This window comes from Loxodonta africana, chromosome 2, assembly GCF_030014295.1.
Source record: "Loxodonta africana isolate mLoxAfr1 chromosome 2, mLoxAfr1.hap2, whole genome shotgun sequence".
NCBI classification, from domain to species: domain Eukaryota; kingdom Metazoa; phylum Chordata; class Mammalia; order Proboscidea; family Elephantidae; genus Loxodonta; species Loxodonta africana.
This window is the reverse complement of record NC_087343.1, coordinates 201179189-201206532: the sequence shown is the minus strand read 5'-3', so window position 1 is coordinate 201206532 and position 27344 is coordinate 201179189. Positions and strand designations below refer to the sequence as shown.

The following is a 27344-nucleotide window of genomic DNA, read 5'->3' as shown; positions in this document are numbered from 1 at the left end:
TGAGTCTCTGCCCAAAGGCACTCAGCTTTCTCTCTCCATGGGCAGGGAAGCTCAATGTGCCATCTCCAGCTGCCAGGTCTCTGTTGCCAGGTCTCTCCTTCCTTGGTGGTGGTGGGCTCCTCCCTGCTTTGGATTTGGCTTTCTTTTAAGGCAAAACTGACCGATTCGCTTGGTCAGCCACAATTACCCTATCACACAATCACCTGGGTTGGAGTTACAAACTCATGGCTGGAAAGGCCACACATAAAAGTAATTAACCCCACCGCATGTCCTATGATTGTGAAGTGACAATGAGACAAGAATTCCACAGACCGAACAGGACATTAAAGAGTGTCTAATAAAGTGCTAAACCCACTACAGTAAAAACCTGCTTATCATTGGACAGCACTAACAAATATAATGCCAGCCACAAATGTGAGCTAAATATGCAATTAAAAATTTTCTTACAGTCCTATTAGAAATAAAAAGAAACTAGTGAAGTTAATTTTAATAACAAATTTTATTTAATCCAGTATGTTATCATATAAACATGTAATCAATATAAAAATAGAGATATTTTACATTCTTTTTTGATCCTAAGTTTTCAAAACCCAGTGTGCACTGTACACTTTTAGCACATCTCAGTGTGGACTAGCCACATGTCAAGAGTTTAACAGCTCTATGTGGCTGGTGGCAGCTGTACTGGACTGCACAGATTTAGAAACTAGCCTGAGACATAAGTTTTCAGGACAGCATGGAACACAAAAAGAAGCACCCCCGGAGCTGCTGTCTGGGTTTTGGCAGCAAGCTCCTCACAGCCCACTCTGATTTTCCTTTCTTCCAGCCTCATCTTTCTCTATGTGTCAGTAACCTGGAACTTCTTCAACGTATGAGGTACCTTTGGGACCCTGCTCATGTTGAATCCTCTGACTGAAATACTTAGCCTTGTCCTTCCTTTCTCCTAGTAAACTCTTCATTCTCTCACTCTTTTGATTCAGTAAGAATCTGCTGAGAGTCTACACTGAGCCAGCCACTATCTGTGCCCTGGGAATACAAGAGGGAACAAAACAGACAAAAATCTTTGCCCTCATGGTGCCTAGCTGGGAAAATAAACTCTAGAAAAAATGAAGCAGAGAAAGAAAGGGAGTTTGTGGGGCTTATGACAATCAGTAAGGGGCTCCAGAAATGCTTCCCGGAGTGTGTGAAGTTTGACCAAGAATCTGTAAGAGACGAGAGTCAGCTATCAGGCCCAGAGAAAGACAGTGCAGAGGTCCTGAGGTGGGAGCATGCCTGGTGTCTGAGGACCAGCGAAGGTGAAGGAGTCAAAGGGGGGAAGGGCATGAAGAGATGGTGCCAGAGGGGAGATTGGGGGAAGGGAAGTGTGCAGAAAGGAGCAGTGTTCCAGACGACGTAGGGCCTGTGGGCCATGGTTAAGGGCTGGCCTTTTCCTCAAGTGAAATGGAAAACCGGTGAAGGGGGTCTGAGCAGAGGAACAAGATCTCTCTGGCTGCTGTGCTAATAGCAGCCTGTAAGAGGGCTAGGGTCACAAAGGGAAATAATTAAAAAAAAAAAAAAAAAAAAAAACCCAAACCCACTGCTGCAGAGTCGATTCCGACTCATAGCGACCCTATAGGACAGAGTAGAACTGCCCCATTGAATTTCCAAGGAGTGCCTGGTGGATTCGAACTGCCAACCTCTTGGTTAGCAGCTGTAGCACTTAACCACTATGCCACCAGGAACTAACTAAAAAAAAAAAAAATTAGGAGGCAATCATCCAAGGAAAAGGAGCCCTGGAGGCACAACAGTAAACGCTCAGCTGCTAAAGGAAAGGTTGATGGTTTAAACCCACCCACGGGCTCTGCGGGAGAAAGACCCTGCAATCTGTTCCTGTAAAGACTTCCCATTGCCGTCGAGTCTATTCCAACTCACAGTGACCCTATATGACAGAGGAGAACTGCCCCATAGGGTTTCCAAGGCTATAAATCTTTATGGAAACATACTGCCACATCTTTCTCCCAAGGAGCAGCTGGTGGGTTCGAACCAACCAACCTTTCAGTCAGCTGCCTGGCACTTAACCACTGTGCCACCAGGGCTCCTAGAAAACTCCATAGGGCAGTTCCACTCCATCACATGGAGTTGCTGTAAGTCAAAAATCAACTCAATAGCAACTAACAACAATCCAGGAAAAAGAAATGAAGATGACTTAGACCAGGGTGGTAGTGGAAGAGGTAGTGAGAAGTGGCTAAATTCTGGATACATCTGAAGGTGGCACTGACAAGATGGATTGGCTGTGGATGTGGTGGAAGATGAGGTGTGGCCTAAGGCGCCCAGTAAGTGATATGAGCTGGTATTAGCAAGGCTGGGCATGCCAACACTGTCCTAGTGGACTCTTAGACCAGCCAACTGTGGGGAGGAGGGCTGTGGATACACAGGCTAAGGGGGGTGGTGGGCATCCCCTGGCACTCGACAATAGACAACACAGAGTCTTCCTCAATTTCCAAAGGTGGCTACAAAGTGTGTCACTGGCTCCCCCAACTGCCCCTGGCTTTTTGTGCCACCTTCCACTGTGGCGCTCATAACACAGCACAGGGTTAGACAGTCTTTACATCTGACTCCATTAGCTGTGAGGCCAGGTCTCGGCCTCACTTATCTGTCTCTTCAGCACCCAGCGTGGTACTGGAGTCATCATCATTATCCAGTAAAGAGGATGGCCAGCTCTTCCGGCAGAAATCCATAAATTAATAGAGATAATCAGGAGATTAAAAACAACAAACATTAAAAAGGAAAAAAAAAAAAAAAGACGAAATCTCCTAAACCAGTGTTGCCGTTGTGTGCTGTTGAGCCAATTCCAACTCACTGCTACCCTGGAGGACAGAGCAGAACTGCACCATACGATCTCCTAGCCTGGAGGCAGATCACCAGGTCTTCTCCCCACAGAGCCACTGGCGGGTTCAAACCTTCAACCTTTTGGTTAGCAGCCAAGTGCTTAACCATTGCACCACCAGGGCTCCTTCCTAAACAAGTAAAAGCTACCATTTATGAACACCTATTCTGTGCCTGGCGGAAAGCCCTGCAAAGCAGGTATTGTTACCACAATTTTACGGGTAAGGCAACCAAAGCTTGGTGAGATTAAGTAGTGTGAAGAGGAAGATAATCAGAGGCGACTTTAGCTCAGAAACGATGTCAGTGTGTGGGAGGCCTGGGGTAAGCATCGGACAGACAGCTGCTCATATCTTAACAATCCTTGAAGGTACAGAGAATATGTGCAAGAACATGAGCTGCAAACATCCACCTGCAGCTGTGCTACAGCTGGGGTAATACGCTGCCTGCTATAATAAAGCACAGGGCTGGTACAGTAGGCAGAATATACAAAAGTTCTCCAGTCTGCACACATGTACTCATGTTGTATTGTTGTACCACAGACCCAAACTTATGAAATGGATTCTGTGATGGTTAAGGTTGGCTGGGCCATGATTCTCAGGGGTTTGGCAGTTCTGATGTAGGTAGTTGGTCAGTTATGTAATGATGTAATCACTTGCATGAAGAGATCTGATATAATGCGATTACCTCCATGATGAGATCTGCAATGAGCAGCCAATCAGTTGAAAGGGAGTTTCCTTGGGGGTGTGGCCTACATCCAATATAAGCATGGGCTTTTTTGCAAAGCTTGCTGGCTTTTGCTCTACTCCAGATCTTGCATTTGGCTCACCATCAGGTGAAATCTCTTTCTTGGGACTTGAGCCAGCAGCCTGCCATCTTACTTGCCAATCTTAGATTCATCAGCCTCCACAGCCAGTGAGCCAGCAAACCTACTGCCTCTCTCTATATACACTTCACTGATTGTGCTTCTCTAAAGAACTCAGCCTAAGACAAATTCTAAGCTTTCTCTAATAAAAAAAACTTAGGATAAAACTTTAGAAAGGTTATGCTCTCGAGCTGAAACACAATCTAAAAGCCTATGTGAGAAGGAAATCCTAATGGATCAGTACAACACTAACTGCACCTCAGACAAGGTTCCCAAGGGGCTGCTGCTCTACACCTTTGTAGACTTGGGGCTATGGGATTAGCTTTGCTGACATCACGCTACTACTTTTCTGCCACAATGATGCCCACATTAATAAATCCAACTTATCTGCAGCCCCAGGCAAGGTAAGAGCTCTCTGGACCCGAGCTTAGTGAACGGAACCACACAAACCAAGCACTCCTGGTCATCCCTGATTCCCCTGGCACCCTCTCCCCACCCTCAATCACCATATCCTGTTCATGTCACCACCTCAGTAACTCCGGAATCTGGCCTTTTCCTTCTGTTTCCACACTGCAACTTTCTAGTTCCTCCTAACCATTTCTTGTCTAGAGCAATATAATAGCATTTTAACTGGTTTCCCTGCTACCAGCCTTTCTCTACCACCTGTTCCCACCCCGTCTGTCCTCCATACCACTGCAAAGATGATCTAAAGCACAAACGTGCTCTCATTTACCATTATTTAAATCCTATAACTGGCTTTCTACGGTACACGGAAAGAATCACGTGCAGGCTCCTTGGCATAGTGTGCAAAGATTTCATGATCTGACCCACTTACCTCTCCAGGTTTACTGCAGCATCTATGTACCCTTCTATTTTATCTTTGCAATTGAAATTTTTTTGCTGTGGAAGGCATAACACATGCATGTATATAACAGTACAGAGTAATAATAAAATGAGCACTGTGTACCCACTGCTCAATAAACAAAAGAACCATACTTCAGAACCTCAGTACTCAAAGTGTGGTGCTGACCAGAAGAATCAGTATCACCCGGAAGGTTAAAAAAATGGCGACTCTCAGCCCTGGCCTCCATCTGCATTTTAACAAGATCTCCAGGTAAATCATATGCTTATTAAATCTGAGAAACACTCCTCACAAGCAGGAGCATCCCCTCTCTTCACCTCCCCCTAGAGATAACAACTATCCTGATTTTGTGTTAATTGCTTTTTTTTTTTGTACAGTTCTACCACCCTCACATTCTCTATCCATAAAGGATAGTGTCTAGATTTGAAAAAGGAACACGAGCACACACCAACTGTGTAAGCCCTCTGGGTGGAGGCTCCAGGAGGAGTGAGATGGATGGAGTCTCTCTCTGTGCCCAAGTCTGACCTCCGTTTCTCTGGGAGGTGACAAGGCTCTTCTGCGGAAGCCGTGAGCAAGGTCACACATGAGTCTTGGAAACACGGGGCTCCGCAGAGGTGATGTATGGATCAGGTACTTTACAAACATCAGAAATATGGTCAGAGGGAGTGGGCTGCTCTGCATTTTCTGTCTCTAAGCCCATTTAGGCTCACCACAGCCTGCCTACCTCTAGCTCTCAGGGGGGCAGCCGGAAACTTCTGAGAGGGATATGCATGTCCTCAGAGAAGCATGGAGGGAGAAACCCTCATCAGCACATGGCCAAGACAAGCCAAGTGCAGATGGGAATTTGGGCCCAGCTGTCCCCGGCTTCCGATCCTTGGGTGAAAAAGATTGCTCCACGGATGTGGGTTCTTGGTGATGACAGCTAGTCCCTTGGGTCACACTGCTACAGGATGGCTCAGTTGTCCTTCACACTGGTGCAGGGCTGTCATCCTCGGACAGCCTGTCACCACCCTCCAAGGGATTTTCTTCCCATCTCTGCCCTGTTGGGTCTCCCATTTCTTATATCTCATGTTTTCCTCTTTCTCGATTTACTCTTTCACCCTCCAGAACCTTCTTAAGAAAGGGTATGTGACAGTTATTTTTTTTTTACCTTTAATCTTTGAAAATGACTTTATTCAATACTCTTGTTGTATAGTTTAGCTAGATACAGAATAACTCCCCCCCCCCCCGCAAAAAACCAAACCATTGCCATCAAGTTCATTCTGACTCAGAGTGACGCTACAGGACAAAGTAGAACAGCCCCATAGTTTCCAAGGCTGTAAATCTTTACAGGAGCAAACTGCTACAGCTATCTCCGGCAGAACAGCTGGTGGGTTTGAATCGCCAACCTTTTCAGTTAGCAGCTGAACACTTAACCACAGTGCCACCAGGGCTCTACATATAGAATACCAGATTGATAATCATTTTCCTTCAGAAATCTGAAGGTGCTGTTCCATTGTCTTATTTCCTATGTTGCTATGTGACGCCCAAAGACTTTCTAATTCTAGATAACGTGACCTAGTACCTCCCATCCCTGGTGTCACAGCAATGAAGGCTACGGCTGCTAACCAAAAGGTCTGCAGTTCGAATCCACGAGGCACTCCTTGGAAACCCTATGGGGCAGTTCTACTCTGTCCTTTAGTGTCATTATGAGTTGGAATCAACTCAACAGTGACGGGTTTACCTTCCCACTGAAAGCTTGTAGAATCTTTAAACCCAGTGTTCTAAAATTTCCTGACTGATGTGGGTCTATTTTCATCCCTAGTGCTGGGCATACAATGTGCCCTCTTTAATCTGGCAACTCATGCCTTTCAGTACTGGAAATATTTCTCAAATTATTTTATTATTCATTTCCTACCCTGTGTTCTCTCTTTCTACAATTTCTATTATTCAGATGTTGGACCTCCTACACTGGCGTGCTAATTTTCTTTTCTATTTTCCAACGGTTCTCTTTTCTTTACTTTTTGGGAGATTTTCTCTGTTTCATATGTATAGTTTTTCATATATACGTAATATATGTTACATATATACACACAGATACATATAAAATTTCCAAGGTCTTGCCTTCTGAATGTTTTTTATTGTTGTTTCATGGACATAGAATATTCTCTTATCTCTCTAACATTTCAACTGGCCCAACCAAGTTATACAGCCAAGAACAAAGTCAAGGCGTGAGTAAGTATACTCTGCCTACTATGAAGCCATGGTAAAGGTGTGAGTGTATAATATGACCTAGGGAATGAAGAACTGAGACCAATCATTTAATCTATCCCAACGCAACTGAAGGACAGGACCTATTCCCGTTAATGATAGCAACTCATTCAAGCAGCAATAGGGGAGAAAAGTGGGAGAAGCGGTGAAGGATGGAGGGCATCGCAGGCAGGGAAATGCATAGTTAAAAAGTACCCCAAGTAATTCTGATACGGATATCTTACTGGCACAGGGAGTAGATCTGATTAAAAACCACTGGTCTATCCTACATAACACATTAACTAGCAATTTATTTCTAAAAAGAACTTCCAATTTTTATAAAGCTCTTTCCCATGTATGACCTCGTTGGCAGATGCTAAATGCCCTAATACAATGGAAAGACAAAAGGCTTCGGTATTGAACTTTGGGTTGAATTCTTAGCTGGCAACCTTCGCAGGCTAACCTCTGAGTCTCAGTTTCCTTTCATGTAAAGTTGGGCATGACAATATTTACTTTATGAGACTGCTGTTAGGATTAAATGACAAGTTATTTAAAAAGTCTGATTGTTTTAAATTTTTCTTTTGACAAAGCCTCTCCTGATCAGCTAGGATACTCAAACCAATGCAAACATGACTGGACGCCATGATCCCAAGAAAGACCATCATGTATGTAATGCTGCAGAGACAGCTGAAGGCATCATCTCAAGATGGCTGCTCCATGTACACGGCAGACCTCCTGTCTTAGTTACCTAGTGCTGCTGTAAAAGAAATATCAGAAGTGGATGGCTTTATCAAACAGAAGTTTATTCTCTCACAGTTTAAGAGGCTAGGAGCCTGAATTCAGGGTGCCAGCTCCAGGAAAGGCTTTCTCTCTCTGTCAGTTCTGGGGTAAGGTCCTCGTAATCAATCTTCCCTTGGTGTAGGAGTGTCTCAGCCCAGGGACCCCAGGTCCAAAGGACTCGCTCTGCTTCCAGCTCTGTTGGGTCCCCCGTCTTTGTGCTTGCTTCTCTCTTTTATATACCAAAAGAAATTATGACACAGCCTAATCTTGTAGACTGAATCCTGCCTCATTAACATCATAGAAGTAGGATTTACAACATATAGGAAAATCACATCAGATGACAAAATGGTGGACAATCACACAATGCTAGGAATCATGGCCTAGCCAAGTTGACAGATATTTCTAGCGGACACAATTCAATCCATAATACCACCTCACCTGAAAGGTTAAAAAATGCTGTTTTCTCAAGCAGCCATCTAAGATGCACCAATTGGCCTCAACCCACCTGGAGCAAAGGAGAATGAAGAACACCAAGGTCACACGACAACTAAGAGCCCAAGAGACAGAAAGGGCCACATGAACCAGAGACCTACATCATCCTGAGACCAGAAAATCTAGTTGGTGCCTGACCACAATCGATGACTGCCCTCACAGGGAGCACAACAGAGAACCCCTGAGGGAGCAGGAGATCAGTGGGATGCAGACCCCAAATTCTCATAAAAAGACCAAACTTAATGGTCTGACTGAGACTAGAGGAATCTCGGCGGTCATGGTCCCCAAACCTTCTGTTGGCACAGGACAGGAACCATCCCCGAAGACAACTCATCAGACATGAAAGGGACTGGGCAGTGGGTAGGAGAGAGATGCTGATGAAGAGCTAGCTAATTATATCAGGCGGACACTTGAGACTGTGTTGGCATCTCCTGTCTGGAGGGGGGATGGGAGGATAGAGAGAGTTGGAAGCTGGCAAAAATGTCACGAAAGGAGAGACTGGAAGGGCTGATTCATTAGGGGGAGACCAAGTGGGCGTACGGAGTAAGATGTATATAAACTTATATGTGACAGTCTGACTTGATTTGTAAACGTTCACTTGAAGCTCAATAAAAGTTAATAAAAAAAAAAATGCTGTTATCTCAGCCTCCTTGCACCTAGAATTTGCACTTTAACAAGATCTTCAGGTGATTTCATATGCACATTGAAGTCTGGGAAGCACCTCTTAAAAGCAGCTGCAGTCCCTCCTTTCAGCTCCCCCCAAAGAGAACAACTCTCCTGATTTTATCCTGAGCCCTAAAGTGGTCCAAGTATGGCCTGTGGGTTGCGATGTCTGAATTCAGATATGCCACAGAATGGGCAGGAGTGACTATATTTTTCATTTAAAGACATCACTTTCCCACCCCTCAACGCTCCACCAGAGAGCAGAGAATATGGGTAAGAAATATAAAGACAATGTGCCTTATGTGACAGTCAACCAAACCATAACAAGGCTCCATGCTCTTTTATTTGTCTAGCTCTCTTAGAATTCAGAAGTTATATGGTAGTTAGTTACGTATACTTGAAATATGAAGTCAGAACACTTTCTGACAGAGTTTGATTTGGCCGATTCATTCAACGATGAGATTAATTTGACCAATGTGGTGGTTGTTCTGACAGAGGTTGAGGACCTAGCCCAGCTTTGCCAATTAGGTTACATGGTAGACATTTCCCATATATTAAACAAATTACATCTGCAGCTGTAAGGTTTTAATAAAAACATAAAGTAAGTAAAACAGTTTATAAAAAGAATACTGTATTGGCAAAGGTGTATTCAAATGAACAATATTTTTATTTTCCCAATGAATTTTGGGTATATTACGTTACACAAGGTACCGCTGAGTGAAAAAGTAACAGGTATAGTCAACAGTCAACTAATAAGACTTAGTCAACAGTCAACTAATAAGACTTGGTGTGTGAGACTAAGAACTTGGTTTGGCCTTTGTCTCTAGTTTCTGGGAAAATAGCCTTTGGAATTCTCTAGCAATCAAGGTGTCCCTTTGTTTTCTAAAAACAGCCAGGCAACATTTGCTGTTGTTGTGTGCCATGAACTCATAGAGACCCTATAGCAACATTTAAATATGTGTAAGTAAGTGGGGGCCGCATAGGCCGTACCCTGGTAACAGACCTCAGATAGGGAGGGGGCATGATACAATCAATCATGCACATTCATTGATCACGCTATATGCATTAGGTCCCAATGACTACAGAACCCTGAACTTTGGAGCTTCCTCTTTTGGGCTTCCTGGAGCGGTAAGAATATCCATGCACAGAGAGCTCAGCACTTCTCTGGGGACAATGGAGGTCTTATGCTACCACCTCTCCCAGACCTTGCCTGATGCATCTCTTCACTTGTATGCTTTCTGGGTATGACAAATGAGTAACTAAGTATAGTATCTGTGAGTTCTGTGAGTCATTCTATCTCTGTCCCACTGAGGGCAGACGGAGAAAATGCCACGTGTGGCTAGTGTCAGAGATGGAGAGAGGGAAAAGCAGGAATGAGTTTCACATTTTGGAAATCAGCCATATGTCAGTTATTATTAACGCACTTAGTCTTTTTGTTAGATTTCTCAGTAAGAAAGCAAGTGACTCGATAAATCCTTTTGCAAGGGAGAGAGTTTCTAATTCTTTCCTTTTAAGAAAACTGAAGGAGGACCTAAGCAAGTTGACAGCTAATCAGTAAAATAATTTTTGATGATAAATCACTCTGTGATTTTTGACATACAACTCAGATTTCAAAGAACTGACTACCACTGCTATAACAAAACTCCTTCCTTTCCCTTATTTACATGAACAAGTTTTTTTCAGGGCTTAAACTGGTAAAAAACAAAAAAATAAGAACATAATTGAGAACTGTCTTATTTTGGCAACAAGTAATATTCATCCATGGTTATATGAACTAATTGAGGGAAAAAAAGCCTCATCCATCTCATTAAGGGAAGAATTTCTAAAAAACTTGTACTATTTGCTTAATAATTACTTACAGAAATTTACAGTGCATTTGTTGTGTACTAAATTACTATAGCTCAATTTATTGAAATAAGAAATGTAGGTAACAGAGCCTTTAAATGTTACATATATTCTTCTGTATGAATCAATTATTTTAAAAAGAGGAAAAAATATTTTTAAAAAAGCTCAGATCAATGTAAATTAAGAAGTTTTTTATTTCAATTTTTATAGTTATTTTTGTTGCAGAGAAATATGACAGAGTGGCTTTAAAAAAAAAAAAAAAAAAAGACTTCCAAGGGTATATTATGTTAAAATAAAACTATGTGGGACAGGTGTAAAAGAAATATAAGTTCCAGGAGAAAAAAGCATGCTTTAAAATTTCTGTTATTCTTCAAGTGATTGATGCAAGGCAGCATATCACTAAGGTATTCCAATTCACTGACTACAGTTTTTAATGTGATGTGTTTTATTTTTAAATGTTAATATTTATAATTCTCTGGAAATTACATCCCCCACAACTATAAATAGGATTTTTTTTTGCCTTATCTTTTTAAAGTAATTTATACCAAAAAATGTAGCATTTACAAGACCGTGTTACATACCTTTCTTATTTCATATATTTCATTTAATAAACTGAGTTATAGTAATTTAGTACACAATTGATCAAAACAACAAATGCATTATAAATTTTGCTAAGTTTAAAAACTTAGGATGAGAAGTTCTAGATGTCAACTTAAAAATACATGAGGAGTTCACAGTGTTTCAAAATTACTTAGTCCAAACATCCAGCCTCCAATAAAATCCAGTCTTTTCATGATTTGGCTCCTACCTTTCCAGCTTCATCTTTCAACCTCTGGCATTGTAAACCCCAAATTCAAATAATTACTTTCATCATTTTGTGCTTTTGACCCAAAGGTACCAAAGTCCTATTAGATGTCCCTTGAGGGCTCAAATCCCTATGTATCATTACCATGTTAAAGGTTCAGAGAAGCCCTAAATAAAGAAAACTATTTGAATAATTTAGCCCAGTGTCTCCTAAATTTGTTCCACCCTAGAATTCTTTTTTTTTTCTTTTAAGAATTCTTTTAACAGTCCATGAAATTATTGTTCCCTAATACTCTCTGGGGGCCCTGGTTGCACAAGAGTTAAGTGCTTGGGCTGCTAACCGAAAGGTCGGCAGTTCAAATCCACCAGCCATGCCTGAGAAACCCAATGGGGCAGTTCTACTCTGTCCTATAGGGTGGCTATAAGTTAGAGTTGACTCAACGGCAATGGGTTTAATACTCTTTGGAGGAGCCCTTGTGGTGCAATGCTTAAGCGCTCAGCTGCTAACCAAAAGATCAGCATTGGAACCCACTGCTCTGCTGGAGCAAAAAAAAAAAAAAAAACCCACTACCTTTGAGTCAATTCCAACTCATAGTGACCCCATAGGTTTCCCAAAACCGTAAATCTCTACAGAAGCAGACTGCCACATTTTTCCCCTACGGAGTCACTAGTGGTTTCCAATCACCGACCTTTCTGTAAACAATCGATTGCTTTAACCACTGCACCACCAGAATTCCTTTTCTGGCAATCTGCTCTTGTAAAGATTACAGCCTAAAAAATGCTATGGGGCAGTTCTACTGTTACACTGGGCCACTGTGCATTGGAATCAACTTAATAGAGCACAATACCCTTTGGAGGGAGTTGCTGGTGGTTAATGTTCTGCTGTTAACAGAGGTTGACAGATGAGTCCACCCAAAGGCACCTTAAAAGAAAGATCTAGAGACCTACTTCTGAAAAAGTGGCTACTGAAAACCTTATGGAGCAGTTTTACTCCAATACACATGCAGCTGTGTGAGTCGGAATCAATTCTACGGCAACTGGTATTGGTTTTAATACCCTTTGGGAAAAGTATCTGGCAAAAATCTTTTAAGACCTACCTTGAAAGTCTTTAAAGTCTTTCAAACTTCACCCAAGAGGTATTCCACCCTCAATATTCCCACAGGCTTTGTAGCCTTCAGCACTGCTTTGCAACCACCCATTTACCATCTGCTCCCCATTATGCCTGGCTCCAAGTAGGAGTTCAATGTTGGGTCAACCAATGACTAACTGAATGCTGAAAGAAAAGGAGTGAATAGCTCCCTGCGATAACACCCAGGTTTGTACTTTGGACGACTGGACTAGGAAAAATACTCAGAGGGAATTCAAGATTTGGTAGGAAAGAGGGAGAGCCCATTTTGGACATGTGGGAAATGGAAATGTCCAGTGGACAGTTGGAAATATGGACCTGAACCTCAGAAGGGACAGCTGGACTGGAGGTTTGGAGAATCTTGTTATAGGTGATAGCTAAAGCCATGAAACAATCAATGACATTACCCAAGGGGGGAAAAAAATAATGTGAAAAAAAGGATACAGGGCAAGAGCCCAGAGAACACTGAAAAGAAAAAAAAACACCGCTGCCATTGAGTCGATTCCAACTCACAGCAACCCCATAGTACAAGCAAAACTGTGTCATAAGGTTTCCAAGGAGCAGGTGATGGATTCAAACTGCTGACCTTTTGGATAGCAGCCAAGCTCTTAACCACTGTACCACCAGGGAACACCAGTATTTCAAAAAGTGTGCAACGTCTCTCAAACAAAAAACCTAGCAGTTCCCCTTAACTCCTCTCACCCCCATATTCAATCCACCTAATCCATTACCAAGTCCTGTCACCTCTACCTTCACTAACTATCCAGAATCCATCTCCTCTCTATCTCCACTACTACTACACAGTCCCAGCCCCAGCACCCCCACCAAGCCTACCCACTAACCTACTGCCATCGAGTCGATTCCGAACCATAGTGACCCTACAGGACAGACAGAACAGCCCCACAGAATTTCCAAGGAACGCCTGGCCGATTCGAACTGCCAATCTCTTGGTTAGCAGCCGTAGTTCTTAACTACTATGCCACCAGGGTTTCCTCACCAAGCCTAGACCACTGCAAAAGCTTCCTAAATATACCCACTCTTGCCCACACCACTTCCATGCATCCTTCACCTCACAGCCAGATTAATCTTTAAACATACATCAGATCACTTCACGCCTCTACTTAAAATTCTGCTGTTGCTTCCCACTGCCTCTACTTAAAATCCTGCCATTACTTCCCACTGTACTCAATCTGCTCCCTGCTTACCCACATCTCATAGCAGTTACCTCCTTACCAGGCTGCTCCAGCCGCACTGGCCTTCCTTCTGTTCTTTATGGGAGTTAAGAAAATTCCTGCCTCACAGACTTTGTGTTGTGCTTCTAACTGGAATGCTCTCTCTTTCAGACTTTTACCTGACTGACAGCCTCTTGCCATTCAGTCCTAAATCAAGACAGACCATCTTGTCTAAAGCTGCTGTCAGTCACTGTTCTAATTTTTTTCCTTAGTATTTATTATGATTTTTTTTTTTTTCTCTGTAAGAACAGGGTCCTAATTTGTCTTGTTCCCTGTTGTATCCTAAGTGCCTACAAAACTCTATGGCCCAAAGTAAACACGCAAATATTTGTTGCCTGAATGAATAAGAGAAAGTAGGAAAGAGACTGAGAAGAGACAGCAGGAAGCTGGAAAGAGTCAAAAGAGAGGAGATCCTAAGAGTCTTAAGAAGGAGGAAGTCAAGAAGAACAATGACTAAGAAGCCACTGGATTTGGCAATTCTATCCTTAGTGTTCTTTGAGGGTGCAATTTCAGAAGAGTAAAAGAGGCAAAAGACAGATTACAATGGACTAATGGGTAAATGAGAAATTTAAGTGGAAAGTGCAAATAAAGGAAGAAGTATGGAATAGTAGGTTGAAGGTGAGAAAAGACGGAAGAAAGGAATGGTCATTGTGGAGAATATTTACTCGTTTTTAAGCTGATGGGAAGGATTCAGGGGAAAAGGAGATTTTGAAAATGAAAAAAGGGAGCTAGCATAAGGTCCCAGATGTTATGGAAAGAAATGGGATCCTAAGCCACATGTGTCTCTTTTTTTATCAAAACAAAAGTAACAAAAAAACCTATCCCACATGATTACAGTATAGTATGTTTTATGTTCAGAAATATCTACTCCCTGGAAATAATTTAATAGGTTTATTTAGGGTAATCTGCAGAATTCTTCCAAGTTCTTCCCACAAAATTATTATCAAACTTTTGAGCAACTTTCTTGCTCTTAGAAGGTACACAGTGGGGTGTTTGGGTGCAGAGAGCCGCGATGTGTGCCACCTACTCTCAGGAGGTTCAGAGAAGAAAAAGTTGAGAGGGAAGAGGCATGAGGGAAGACAGACAGATAGATATAGAGAGGGAAGGAAGGAAAGGGAGAGAGTGTGCAAATAATAAAGCAAATGGGGCACAATGTTGACAAGGGGTAAATTTGGGTGAAGGGTATGTGGGTGCTCTTTGTATTATGGGTGTAGCTTTTCTGTAAGTTTGAGATTATTTCCAAATAAAAGATGTTTAAAAAGGAGAAATTTCACACACCTAAAACTAAGTAAGGAAAACAACTTCCATGATGAATGAATGGCATGCAACTGTCAAATTTCTTTGTCAACTATCACAACCACTTAGTAGTAGTAGTTCCTCTCTGCTCAGTAGCAAAAGTGTAACAATGGTTGATAAAGGCAATGGACATAAATTTTTATAGTGTTGTTCAAGCTACTGTAAAAAGACTTTTTATATATAGAATATTTGTATAAACATAATCTAGCATTCCTAATAAAACCTCAATCCTACGTATTCATTAGCATACTACCTTTTAAAAAAAGAGCATACACAATGTAAAGAAAACCTAATAGGGTCATTCCTTGACAACTAAAATAGAACTAAAAGTCTGAAAGCACTCTTCCTGATTCATCTCTAACTAACAGAGTAAGCAGATACTGGTTAATATTTTGCTGTGGGGGGTATACTAAGAAGAGAAAAAAAAAAACTGGAGGTGAAATCTATTAAGAAATTTGATCCCTTTTTGGTTATACAAATGGCTTACTCATGATAGTTTGGAGATGAAATGGTTGCCTAACAATATTACAGCACAGTTAGGGAAAAAGCAAAAACTAAGAACTTTAAGAAAAGAATATTAAATTAATGAGATCAAACACATGTACAGAGTTGTTAAAAGTAACACTGACTGAGAGACACCTCCTCTCCATCTGTCTGTGAAAAGCTGTGCTCTCCAAGCCAAAACCGTAATGACTCCCTCTCAGAACTGAATGAGCCACTAAAACTGAAAATGTCACTGTTTTCTTAGTGATACTATCTTCCATTCCTATACCCCCATTACAACTCCAAAGAGTCCGCTAAAATAACTTGTGAGCCTGAAATGAAAAGGGTCACTCATCCTAGCAGAGCACGGAAGAACAGTCCTCAAGGCTCAAGTTTAAATTCCCAGTATACACGCGTCATATGATAAGAGATAACACGGCACATCTGATCAGGCTCTGAGACACAGAGCAACAAGCGACAAGTCAGACTCCAGTTCTAACACTCAAAATTGATTTCTCTCCAAAGCATCCCCAGATTCTCTCCAGTGATTCAGGATGAAAAAAAATCATAAAGGGTATAAGTTCTTAACCTAACTTTAAACAGAAATGAAATCTAGTTAAGCGCCTGGCTACTAACCAAACGGCCGGAGGTTCGAATTTACCCAGAGGTGATCTGCTTCGAAAGGTCACAGTCACTGCAAACCCTAAGGAGTACAGTTCTACTCTGAAAACATGGGCTTGCCATCAGTCAGAATCAACTTGACAGCAACTGGTTTGGTTTTAACATACATTTTAGGAGGTGTTCAAGGCAACTATGTGTGTAAAACCAAGACTTTTTACGAGCTTTCATTATTTACTTAAATTGCAATGACCATCAGTACTCTTGCAAGCTGTCCTTAAGAGTTGTTAGTAAAGGTGGTTCATGAAGTTAAAGCCATTTTGCTTTTTGAGGTTAGAGTATAGGAGCATATATTACTGAGTAGAGTACTACCACTTTAATATCGATTAGTCAACACTCGTGCTGAAGGCCTAAGATGCCAGCAGCACTCTGAGTCAAAGGCCCTCCTGGCTTTCTACAGCTTACAGTCCAGTGGGAAGACACAACCTAAAGGACTCTGTGACTATGTGCTAAAAGTAAATAGCATAGACAATATGGTTGTGAAATGTTCTGACAAAGATATTGACAGCTGTGGGCTGGGGTGGTCAGAGACGAGCTTTACTTTAAAGAGGAGAAAGATGAGTCTGAGTACAACTCTAGGAAGGATGGCAGGATTCTGAAGGGTGGGGAGGAGGGTCCTGCAAGCAGCTTTGCAGTCTATGAAACACGTTCACATTCACACTCATTTCTTTTGAATCTTACAAGAACTCTGAGGCTAAGAAGCCAAACGTGCCCTTGATTTACAGGCCGAGAAAAGTTGAGAATGAGACAACTTGACCAGTCAATACAATAAGCAATGAAATCTGGATCTGAACCCATGTATTGTCTTCTAGTCCAGCAGCCCAGGCTAGTGTGAGTAAGAATGAGAAAAACAACTCGACCAGAGCAAAGACCTGTGGACGGGATGTGGAGAGATGGGTTAGGTCAGACTGGCCCAGAAAGCCAAGCCAAAGAGTTTGAACTTCACCCCTTCAAGCAATCAAAGGGTTTTTTTAGCATTACGACTAGAGTTTTAGGAAGTTACCTTTCTCAGAGAGGGAAGAAGGAAGACTCTCTCTAAAGGAACACACTTTAGGCTAGTTAGGTGAGAGCACTGCAACAGCCCAGGCGAGAAGTACTAATGTGCCAATTAGAAAATACATAGAACAAACTAGAATAACATTTGTTTTAAACTATAAATCACCAGGAAAACAAAAATCTTAGCCTCCTTCCCCCTTTTAGAAATGTGTTTCAGGGAGGAAAAAACCCTCTACCAAGAAATTTTACAAATTGTCAATTGATAACCGAAAGGGTATGATAATTTATCAATAAATTATTATCACTAGAAATTTTAAATAGGACCTTAAAACGGTAATAGGGAACGACACTGTGGGAATCACAGCTTACAAATTTCAGGGTCTCCTGAACAAGAAACACTTTGCAACTCAATGAATACTATCCATTTTACTAAGATTTCCAAAGATTCTGACTTTTCCATTCAGAACAGTTTGATTTGGTGAACTCAAGGCCCATTTATTTTCATATTTAAGTAGTCCGGACCCTGCTTGCAGCACTGGACCTTGCAAAGAGCAAAGGCCCAATATACATTTGCTGAATAAATGCGGCTAAAAAATTCTGCGCCAGAACCACCCCGACATTACAGGCAACTGTAACGCGGCTCTGTTTCAAAATCAAATTCTCACAATTTCGGATACAAGTCTGGAAGACAAACGATCCGGCTGACCTTCATTAGCCTTCAACTGGGGCCTAATGTAAGTTCTTACGGTAATGCTTTCCCAAAGCAATGCTATAGTCCATTTCCTGAAGATGACAACAGCTCCAGTACCCTGCCATGCTCCCCTCCCTCCGCCGGACTCAAGGAGTTGCGGCACTTGGGGAAGTTTAAAAGCGGCCCGCCCCGGCGTCAGGCAGATGCGATTTTGGGAGAAGGGGCTGCGCCGACACCTGCCTGCCTCGCTCTCCGGCGGCCCAGCCCCGGGAGGCGCCGCCGCCCTACTCACCGAGACCGGGCGGCCGTGCTCGGGGCCGTCGGCGGTGTCCAGGCGCTGGGCTGGGGCGGGCGCCGGGGCCGGTGCGGGTGGCTGCCTGTGCTTGCCGGCTCGCTTAGCCTTGGCCTGGATGCAGCGCTGGTGCAGGGCGAAGGTGTGCTGGCGTTCCAGCTCCAGGCGCTCGGGCGACACGGCCTCGTAGCGGGCCTCGCAGGTGCTGTGGTGGCGCCGGCACAGCTCGATGCGCCGGCGGAGGCGCTCCATGACCGCGCTGTGCCGCGGCAGCGCGAACTCCGCCATGGGGCAGGGGGGCAGCACCATGGGCCGCAGGCTGGACGGGCCGGGCCCGGGGCCGGGCCTCTCGGGGCCGGCTGGTAATGCGGGCTCCGCTCCCGCCGGCGGCCCCCGTCCGCCTCACGGCCGCGTCATAGCCCCGCGAGCTGCGAATTGGATTCGCGCTGCGACAGACGGCGGCGGGCGTTCCTCCTGCCCTGCTCGGCCACTCCCGGGCCGGCGCTCACAGCCCACCTCAGGCCTCGGCCTGTCCCCACCGCCCCGGCCCCATTGTTTTCCGCGCCACTGCCGTCGCCATCTTAAAATTGTTTTCGGGGCTCTCAGAAGGGGGCGGAGCCTCGGCAAGCGACCTCGAGCGTCAGGGAGGACGAACAGGGATTCTGACCAATCAGAGACAAAGCACAGGCCACCCGAGGTTGTGGGGACGCGCACGTAAGCGGCGCGCATAGGCTCCCGGGCGGCGTTTAAAAGGAACTTCGGAAGGGCGGAGAATGCTCCGGGGGCCGGGCCTCGCCCTGGAGACTGCGCTGGTCCGAAAGGCGGTGACGGGAGGCTTTCGGAACACCGCCCCGGGGGCAGGCCCTTCCGGGTGCTCCGAGGAGAGCAGGAGTGAAGGCAGTGGGAGAAGGTGGTTGGATCAAACGCCCTCCTGGCCTCCCTTTTGAATTCGGTTTTGGTAAGCTTTAAATGTCAGCCGTTTTCCTTTGACCTCACTTATTACATCCAGCCCCCTAATTGGTCAGGATAGTTAATTGGTCAAGTGAGCTGGAAGCTTCCCTCCCCGCCCTCCCCCGCACCATTCGAAATCACTAGTGCTGTCAATAATTTCCACTCATTAAAAAAGTTTGAACAAATTTCAAAAGCTGTTACTACTTTTAAAAAAAGCAGATACAAGGAAGTGTGAAGGGGAGTCCAGCTCCATTATCGGGGATTAGAATTGCAAAGTATGGGGGGTTATTGCTTATGGAGTACTGAGTTTCGGGTTACAGTGATGGAAAAACTACATCTATTAAGGACAGGGTTGCACAGCCGATTAATGTGATTGCTATAAATAAGTTGTAAATGTTTAACTGGGAAAAGATGTGAGATATATTTACAACAATGACGAAAACAAAGAGAGTAACTGCTGAGGCAGCTGATGCACAACCAAACACCTCATGGTTTCCTTGGTTTAGAAGTTTAGGGTCATGGTTTCATGGAACATCTCAGTTAATTGGCATAAAACTTGCAAGCAAGGTCTTAGAAACTTACAACCTCGAATCCCAGGCACATCAATTGGTTTCTATTTGCTTGGAACAACAAAGGAAGGAAATCCAGGAACATGAGAAAATGGAATGCATGGCTATTTGCCTCCATGACCTGCCTCCTTTGCCACGAGACCAAAGTACTAGATGGTGCCCGGCTACCATTACTGAACACTTTGATTAAAGATTCTATAGCAGAATCCTGATCAAAAGGGGTAAAATGCAGAACAATTTCAAATTCTCATGGGCTCCAGACTTTCTGCGGCCATGGAGGCTCAATGAACCCCTGAAACTATTGCCCAGAGATAATCTTTAAACCAAAAATAGCCCCCGAAGTAATCTTAAAACCAAAATATTTAGCTTAACTAGTAAAAAAGGTTGCCTTAATCATCATATTCTTTTTATTGTACTTTAGATGAAGTACACACATTGTTCTATGACATTGGTTAACAACCCCACAACATGTCAACACTCTCCCCTCTCAACCCTGGGTTCCCCATTACCAGCTTTCCTGTTCCCTCGTGCCTTCCAGTCCCTGCACCCAGGGCTGGTGTGCCCCTTCAGTCTTGCTTTGTTCCATGGGCATGTTCAATCTTTGGCTGAAGGGTGAACCTGAGGAGTGACCGCATTACTGAGCTGAAAGGGTGTCCAAGGGCCATACTCTCAGGGTTTCTCCAGTCTGTCTGGTCAGTAAGTCTGGTCTTTTATTTAGAATTTTGTTTCTACATTTTTCTCCAACTCTGTCCAGGACCCTCTAAGCATCATATTCTTTTTTAAGATCTATTTACATGGGATCAAACTGACAACAGCAGCTCAAAAGAATAGATAGGAACCTTAGGGGGCAGTGAGTTTGTTAGTGGTGGAGGAACAACTAAGAAAAGGAGGGTAAGAATGGCTGCACAACTCAAAAAATGTAATCAGTGTCACTGATTATACATATAGAAACTGTGGAATTGGTGTTTTTGCTGTGTATATTCTCAACAAAAATAAAAGAATTTAAAAAAATTATAAATGATGCTTCAAGCAAAACCAGGGAGACTGGACTGCAAGCTTTACATTTAGAAGATGGTCTGTAAGATACAACTGAAGACAATTAGTTCCTGCTCACTTGACTCTAGTACTGTTATCTAATAGGCAAAAGGGTGAGGGGTGAGGGGACAGTCAGGAAAAAAGCAGGCACAAGGAAATGGGGCTAGTATTAAAACTAGACAGTCTATCATGTTGGGCCAAGTAACATTAAGAACAGGTATTGGCACCCTAACTGCTAATAGGTAAATAAGGTGGTGCCAGAAAGAGGCTGCACATGGAGGGGCATCATCAACGGCACAAACATGGTACACTTTTTACCAGGGCTGACTCATCCATTAGGCACAGTGCCTGGGACCCACAACAGTTGTAGGGACTCAAGACAGTTTTAAAGTCAGAAGAAAAAAATGGAACTTTTAGGGTCAAATACCATTTTTATACAAATGCAATCAAATACAATTTTTAACATTTTTATGGACCAAGTGACCCACCAACGAGAAGTGCCTAGAGCCCATCAAAGTCATAATGCAGTCCTGCTTTTTACTAGTCGCTGAACAGTGTACTCAGAATTAATTTCTCTTGATAGAGAGAAAAGAAAAAAGCAGCTAGGTACACTATATTTTGTGTACTTCTCTGTAAGCAGTTGAAATTCTTTGTAGATCACAGAAAAATTCTTTTAGCGTAACTTTCAAAAACATCCCTAACGTATGTAAAACTAATGAGATGGGGGTCTGGTTCCACACAAAAATTTTTCTAATAAGAATTTAAAAGTTCAATGGTTCCCATACGTTAGCTTGGCTGCTAACCAAAAAGGTCGGCAGTTCAAATCCACCAGCCGCTCCTTGGAAAGTCTACGGGGCAGTTCTGCTCTGTCCTATAGGTCGCTATCAGTCTGAATCTACTCAATGGCATCGGGTTTTGGTTTTATCCCTGTTACACAAAAGAAAAATATTGAATCACAATCCAGCAGGAAGAGGAGGTAAGAGTGAAATAAAGAAGACTGAATCAATCTCATGTCATCAGATAAAGTAACAATTATTCTACAGCCCATAATAATTCCTGCATATTAGCAAAGTCTCACACAGTGACAATTCAAGGAAGATTAACCCACTACTGAAAGAGTAAAACATGCACACTGAAGGCCACACATGAAGTTCAGTCAACAGTAGGTGCTTAACATAGAGCTTTGCTATACCACCATTTAGTAACGTGACAAAATGAAAAAAGTAGTTTGTGAGTTAAGTTGAGCGTATCTGAGAGGGGGAGTTTTATAATAATGGGACATATAACCAGCATGTAAAATCATAAGTGTCTTTCTAAAAGCTAAAAACTGCTGCTGGTCATTCATTAATGTGTCAGACATATAATCAGGAGGATGTACCTTGAACCAAAGAGTTAAAAATAACCAAAAAAAAGGCGTTTGGTTATGGAGGGGAGGGGAATGAACACGCTGATGACTTAACCTGTCATCCCACTACTCAACTGGAAGAAACTAGAAGCATGGATTATAACTTCAGTGGCACAGTGAAGGAGGCAGATTTCTAGAAATGCAACAATCCCACACCATTTGCTTCAAGGAGGAACTTGCAGACATATTTTCAGGTCTTGCTAAGTAACTGTTTATTTGCACTCAATACATTTGGGAAAGTCTGCTACATAGCTAAGGTCACCATGACCACAGAACAACAGATGAAAAGGATAAAGCACTAAACAGCAAGAAAAATGTATCCCACTCTTAAAAGAATTTAAGTGAACCAGTTAAAAGGTTGAAGATGAAACAGATACAGCCTTCATCTTTTATGAATGTCCTTCTTCCCCAATACTTCCCCAATATAAACACTGTGGAGTGTTTATAGATTCAGTGCAAGGAACAGTATCATTGGTACATTTGAAACACCTCTGAAGAAAGAAAAAACCTAAAATAAAATCTAATTCTGAATACATTTCAGTGTGGTGTAATAATATTATTACACTATATTGATGGGGGGAGACTCTGATAGCACCCATCTGCATTCCACATGAAAAAACAAACCTAAGATCACTTAAAAAAAAAATTCTACAAGCCACATAGTTTAAAAAAAAAAAAAATCTGAACAGAATTGCTTTATTGTGTAATTTAAGTCACAACTATTACATAACTGCAAACAAAGACATGAAAGATTTAGCAGCTACGAAAATCAGGGTAACTCATGCTATGTATCACTGCTCCCATGAATACTTTTAACCTGCATTCAATTACAATACAGTCAATTCTGAATTGGCCTGCCTCTGGATCAGACTTCTGAAGTCTTTACATAGAGTAAAAGAAATGGATAAAAATTTAAGATTGTATTCTATCCTGTAATTTGACCCTTGAAAGGTGTGGGTCTGCTTCAAAAGGAAAAACATACACATAATCACAATAAAGCTTAACACTATGCAGAGCTTATAATCATTTTTCAGCAACAGACAGCAAGCTGTGCTGTGAAGAAAATGCATAGCAGAGGAGAAAGCTGGGAATTTGGAGGAATAGGTAAGGAAAGTGTCAACACAGTGGAAGAAGTGATTTAAAACATTTGCATTTACTCCGGAGCTCATATGTCCTGCTAACGTTCCTTAAAACGCTAGCTGTTAGAGAAGGCCAGAGACCAGATACCCACTGTGTGTGAAGTACGAATCCCCCAGTACCACATTAAGCCACCTCCTCCACTAACTGCAAAGCTGTCTGGGAACTGAGCAGTTCCAAGGGCAACAGAACACACGTACTTTATGGTTAACCAACATCAAGTGAAAAGGTTTTTTTTTTTCCTTTTTGTGTCTCTTTTTAATAACTTAAATGGAACTTTTATAGAAATTTGGGCTTCCATCCAATCCTTCTCCATCTCCTTAGGAGGAATTGAGTAATGGAAGCAAGCAAAACAAGATTATAGCCACAAAGGACTGCACTTGAAACATGATTCTCAATTTTAAGGGAAAGAGACACTTGAATGTTTTATAATACCAAACTTAAAAAAAAATCTGTTATAAAACTGCAATTCATCCCCCTAGCATTTCTAAATGTTGGTGTTATTTTTGCATGGGCAGATTAATACATTAAATTAAGCCAAGATTTTAAAGATTGGCAAAGTTCTATCTATTTTAAAAAATAAAGATGTTTAAAAACAAAAATACAAGTTAGTTGTTTCATGTTACATTTTACAACCATTATGTTAAATGCTTGCTTTCTACAGAAACAGGGTCCCTTATGTCACAACTGCAATTATTTACTGCTAGATGTTCAAAGTTACATGGGCTAGTGTTCAACTGGAACCTGTTGATGGTGACATCTTGAGGTTTTCTGAGTTTCAACCTAAGGTGTGCCAGGTCCTCTTCTAGGACCACATTGGCAGGGGGAGGGGAGGGAGAGAAAATCACAGATTCAGTTCTTAAGATTGTTTCACTCTTTTCGAGGCTTTCTGTTTCTTGGCGATCTGTTCAAAATTTCATCCTCCTGTTGGTTGAAAAGAAAATCACTGTAATTAGCAAACTTCTTAAAAATAAAAATTTACTTAATTTGCAAGGTAAGTCAGGCTGAAGGTAACCCATCGGAAGAAACACAAGAAAAATAATTAGAAGGAAATGCACCAAAACAAAAATCACTCCTCCCATGCATACTTTTAGCCTGTGTTGGTGGGATTATATATATTCTAATTTAGCTTCTTCTCTTTTGTTTTCCCAAGAACACGTACTTTTCTTAATCTAACCCATAAATATTTTCAAAAAAAATCAGACTCTGTGCTTTCATTTATTATCTTGCTTGATCCTCAACAATCTCTTCGACTGTGGGCACATTACCCCCATTTTCAGGATAAGAAACCTGAAATTCATAGATACTGAAGACTATCCAAGAAGAGTCCCATATAACACTCAAGAGGATAAGTCCAGTGCTCCTTCTGTTCCACCACAGCTACTTTTTAATCATGTCAGGCACTTTTGGGGATATAAAAAAAGTATGAGACATGGTCCCTACTTTTAAGAACTCTGCATTCTAGTTGAGACAGAATATAGCCATTGACAATATTAACAAAGATACAAGCAGCATTGACCTTTAGAAATGGGAGGGCAGAGTTGTGGCAGTTGGAAATAGAACTGTTAGTTTTATAGGAAGGACCAGGCTGAAACACAAAAAGGTGCTGGAAAAGGGACCTCTGGAAGCAAAGGTGTGGACATGGTAACATTAGTCATGGTTTGGGGGACACTCAGCTGGAATATTAAGAGAGAGGACATTAAAAAAGGGGACAGGCTCATGCCAGGCTAGGTTTGAACATGAACCCATCAGCAACTCCCATCTTTCCCCCTTATTCAAACCAAACCCCTCTTACCCCATTATCCACCACAAAATCTAGATCTAGATGTCCTACTAGTTCTCACTCCCTCCACTCCCCATCACCCTGTTCAGAGACACCATATCTTGCCTGGATTGTTACAGGAGGCTCCTATCTGGTCTCCCTGAACCAGTTCTATAGATCAGTGTGGTCTACAGAACACAGAGCAGCCAGAATACTGACTATGTCACTCCTCTGCCCAAAAGCCTGCAGTGGGTCCCCGTTTCACTAGGAGGAAAAGCCAAGTCCATACAATGGCCTATGAGACCCTACCTAATCTGTAGCTCCACCTCCCATCCCCTCTTCTCCACTCTCTCTACTGGCCATACTGGTCTTCTGGACTACCTCTCAGGGCCTCTGTACTGGGCCTGCCTGGAACACTCTTCTTACTGATACCCCATGGCAAGTCCTTTCTCTCCTTCATCTTTGCTCAAATGTCATCTTTCCAATGAGGTCTACCCAACTCACCCCTAGCACTTCTAATACCTTTTCCTGTCCTTTTTTCCCCCACAGCCAATCACATTCTAACGTACTATGTAATTTACTTCCTTAAAATGTTAACTGCTTGTCTGCTTCCCCCACTAGAATTTAAGCTCCCCAAAGCCAGGACACTTATCTGTCTCCTTTCTTGGTGTATGCCAAGCCCTGGAACAATGCTCAACACATTAACAGGTACTCAACAAATTATCTGTTGAATGAATGAACCAATTTATGGACAACAGGGACAGAGACTTTAGAATACAGTAACTAGTACAAAGAAATACTTTAAGGACACAGTGAGAAGAGGTAGAGAAGATGAGACAGAACCGTCCAATAATAAGCCCAAGTTCCCATCTTAGAAAGTCTTTTATTAGTTTTTCCCCTTCTGTTTATTCCAGAAAGCCATTTTCAGCATAGAAAAATATTTTGAGATTCAGATGTAGCTTGAAATTACCAACTAAAATGTTGGCCTGCATCCCTAATGATCCCACTTTTATATAACTGGCTCTAACAAAATTTTTACTGCTATAGCCATTGTAAATTACCCTATGAAAATACACCCGTCATTTTAAATTTCTGTTTAGTTGCTTGAAATACAAAATTTCCTTCCCCTTTTACCTCTGCTTTAGGTTTTCTATCTTCCTCCTCTTGGCTAGCAGTCCCACCATCTTCTTCAGCATCACTTTTTTGTTTCTCTTCTAAAATAAAGTTAAACAACAGAGAAAAACCTTACTTTTTTGGGGGGAGGAGTATTTAGATGAGAACACACCTTTAGAATATAAATTTTTACTGTAACTTGCTTATGAGAGTCTGAAACAACATCTTTAGGTCATGCTGAAAACAGATCTGGGGGCAGGGCTAACGCCTTACCAAGTTTTTCTTCACCTTCTTCCTCCTCATCTTCCTTGTGCTTTTCCTCCTCCTTCTCTTCTTCTTCCTCCTTCACATCTGGCTGAGGAGCATCAGTCTTCTTGTATTCCACAGCACTGGGCTGTTTCTGAAATATTCCCCGAAGTGCCACAATTTTGTTCACATTTTTAAGTATGACATTATTATATAATTACTGAATAACTATGGGCAAAGTCTGTACCAGGTTACACACAGAAGGAAATACGTACCAATGAGTAAGATATCATTCCTATCTTTAAGGACTTTACCGTCTGTGAGCCGGGGGGTCGGGGGGGTTAACAAGGTGGGAGGAACAATAAAAACGGATCTGGCAGAGAGTACAGGTCTAAGAGTCAGACTGACTGGGGCACAAATACTCAGAACAGTGGTAGGGAATAAGGCTGGAAAGGAGCTATGGATCCTATTATAATGTGCCCCAGATAAAAGGCGATGCATAATCTTCATTTAGTAGGAACAGAAAACCTAAACAAAACTGCCTTTTTTTTTTTTTTTTACATGATTTTATCCAACAAAGGCTAAACAAGAAAAACTAACAATAAAGCTGTGGTAATTCTACCACATATTTTTTTGGGAGGGTGCAGATGGCAGGGGATGAGAAATGAAAGATCAAATAACTAAAGTACAAGAATAGAAATAGCTATGCCAGAAGTAAAAGCTGGTCTGTGCCCAGAAGGCTGGATTTATATCTAAGTTTATTTTTTTTAGAGAGCTGCTACCAAATATTAAGGAGTATTAATTATATGGGAAACCCTGATGGCATAGTGGTTAAGTGTTACAGCTGTTAACCAAAGGGTCAGCAGTTCAAATCCACCAGGCACTCCTTGGAAACTCTATGGGGCAGTTCTACTCTGTCCTATAGAGTCGCTA

General features: G+C 42.3%; 2 protein-coding genes across 3 annotated transcripts in view; both read right to left on the bottom strand.

The window, feature by feature from the left end:
• Positions 1-18517, bottom strand: part of MAML1 (mastermind like transcriptional coactivator 1) — a 47867-nt gene extending 29350 nt beyond the window's left edge. For both annotated transcript variants that reach the window (XM_003404703.2, XM_023552283.1), the window contains exon 1: positions 18194-18517. In XM_003404703.2, coding sequence (XP_003404751.1) covers positions 18194-18502 — 309 coding nt within the window. In that variant the 5' untranslated portion in view covers positions 18503-18517. The remainder of the gene's footprint in view (positions 1-18193) is intronic.
• Positions 18518-22340: 3823 nt separating this feature from the next.
• Positions 22341-27344, bottom strand: part of CANX (calnexin) — a 37156-nt gene continuing 32152 nt past the window's right edge. Inside the window, exons 13-15 of the mRNA XM_003404702.4 lie at positions 26439-26565; positions 26187-26266; positions 22341-24214 (exon numbers count right to left, since the gene is read on the bottom strand). Coding sequence (XP_003404750.1) covers positions 24161-24214; positions 26187-26266; positions 26439-26565 — 261 coding nt within the window. The 3' untranslated portion in view covers positions 22341-24160. The remainder of the gene's footprint in view (positions 24215-26186; positions 26267-26438; positions 26566-27344) is intronic.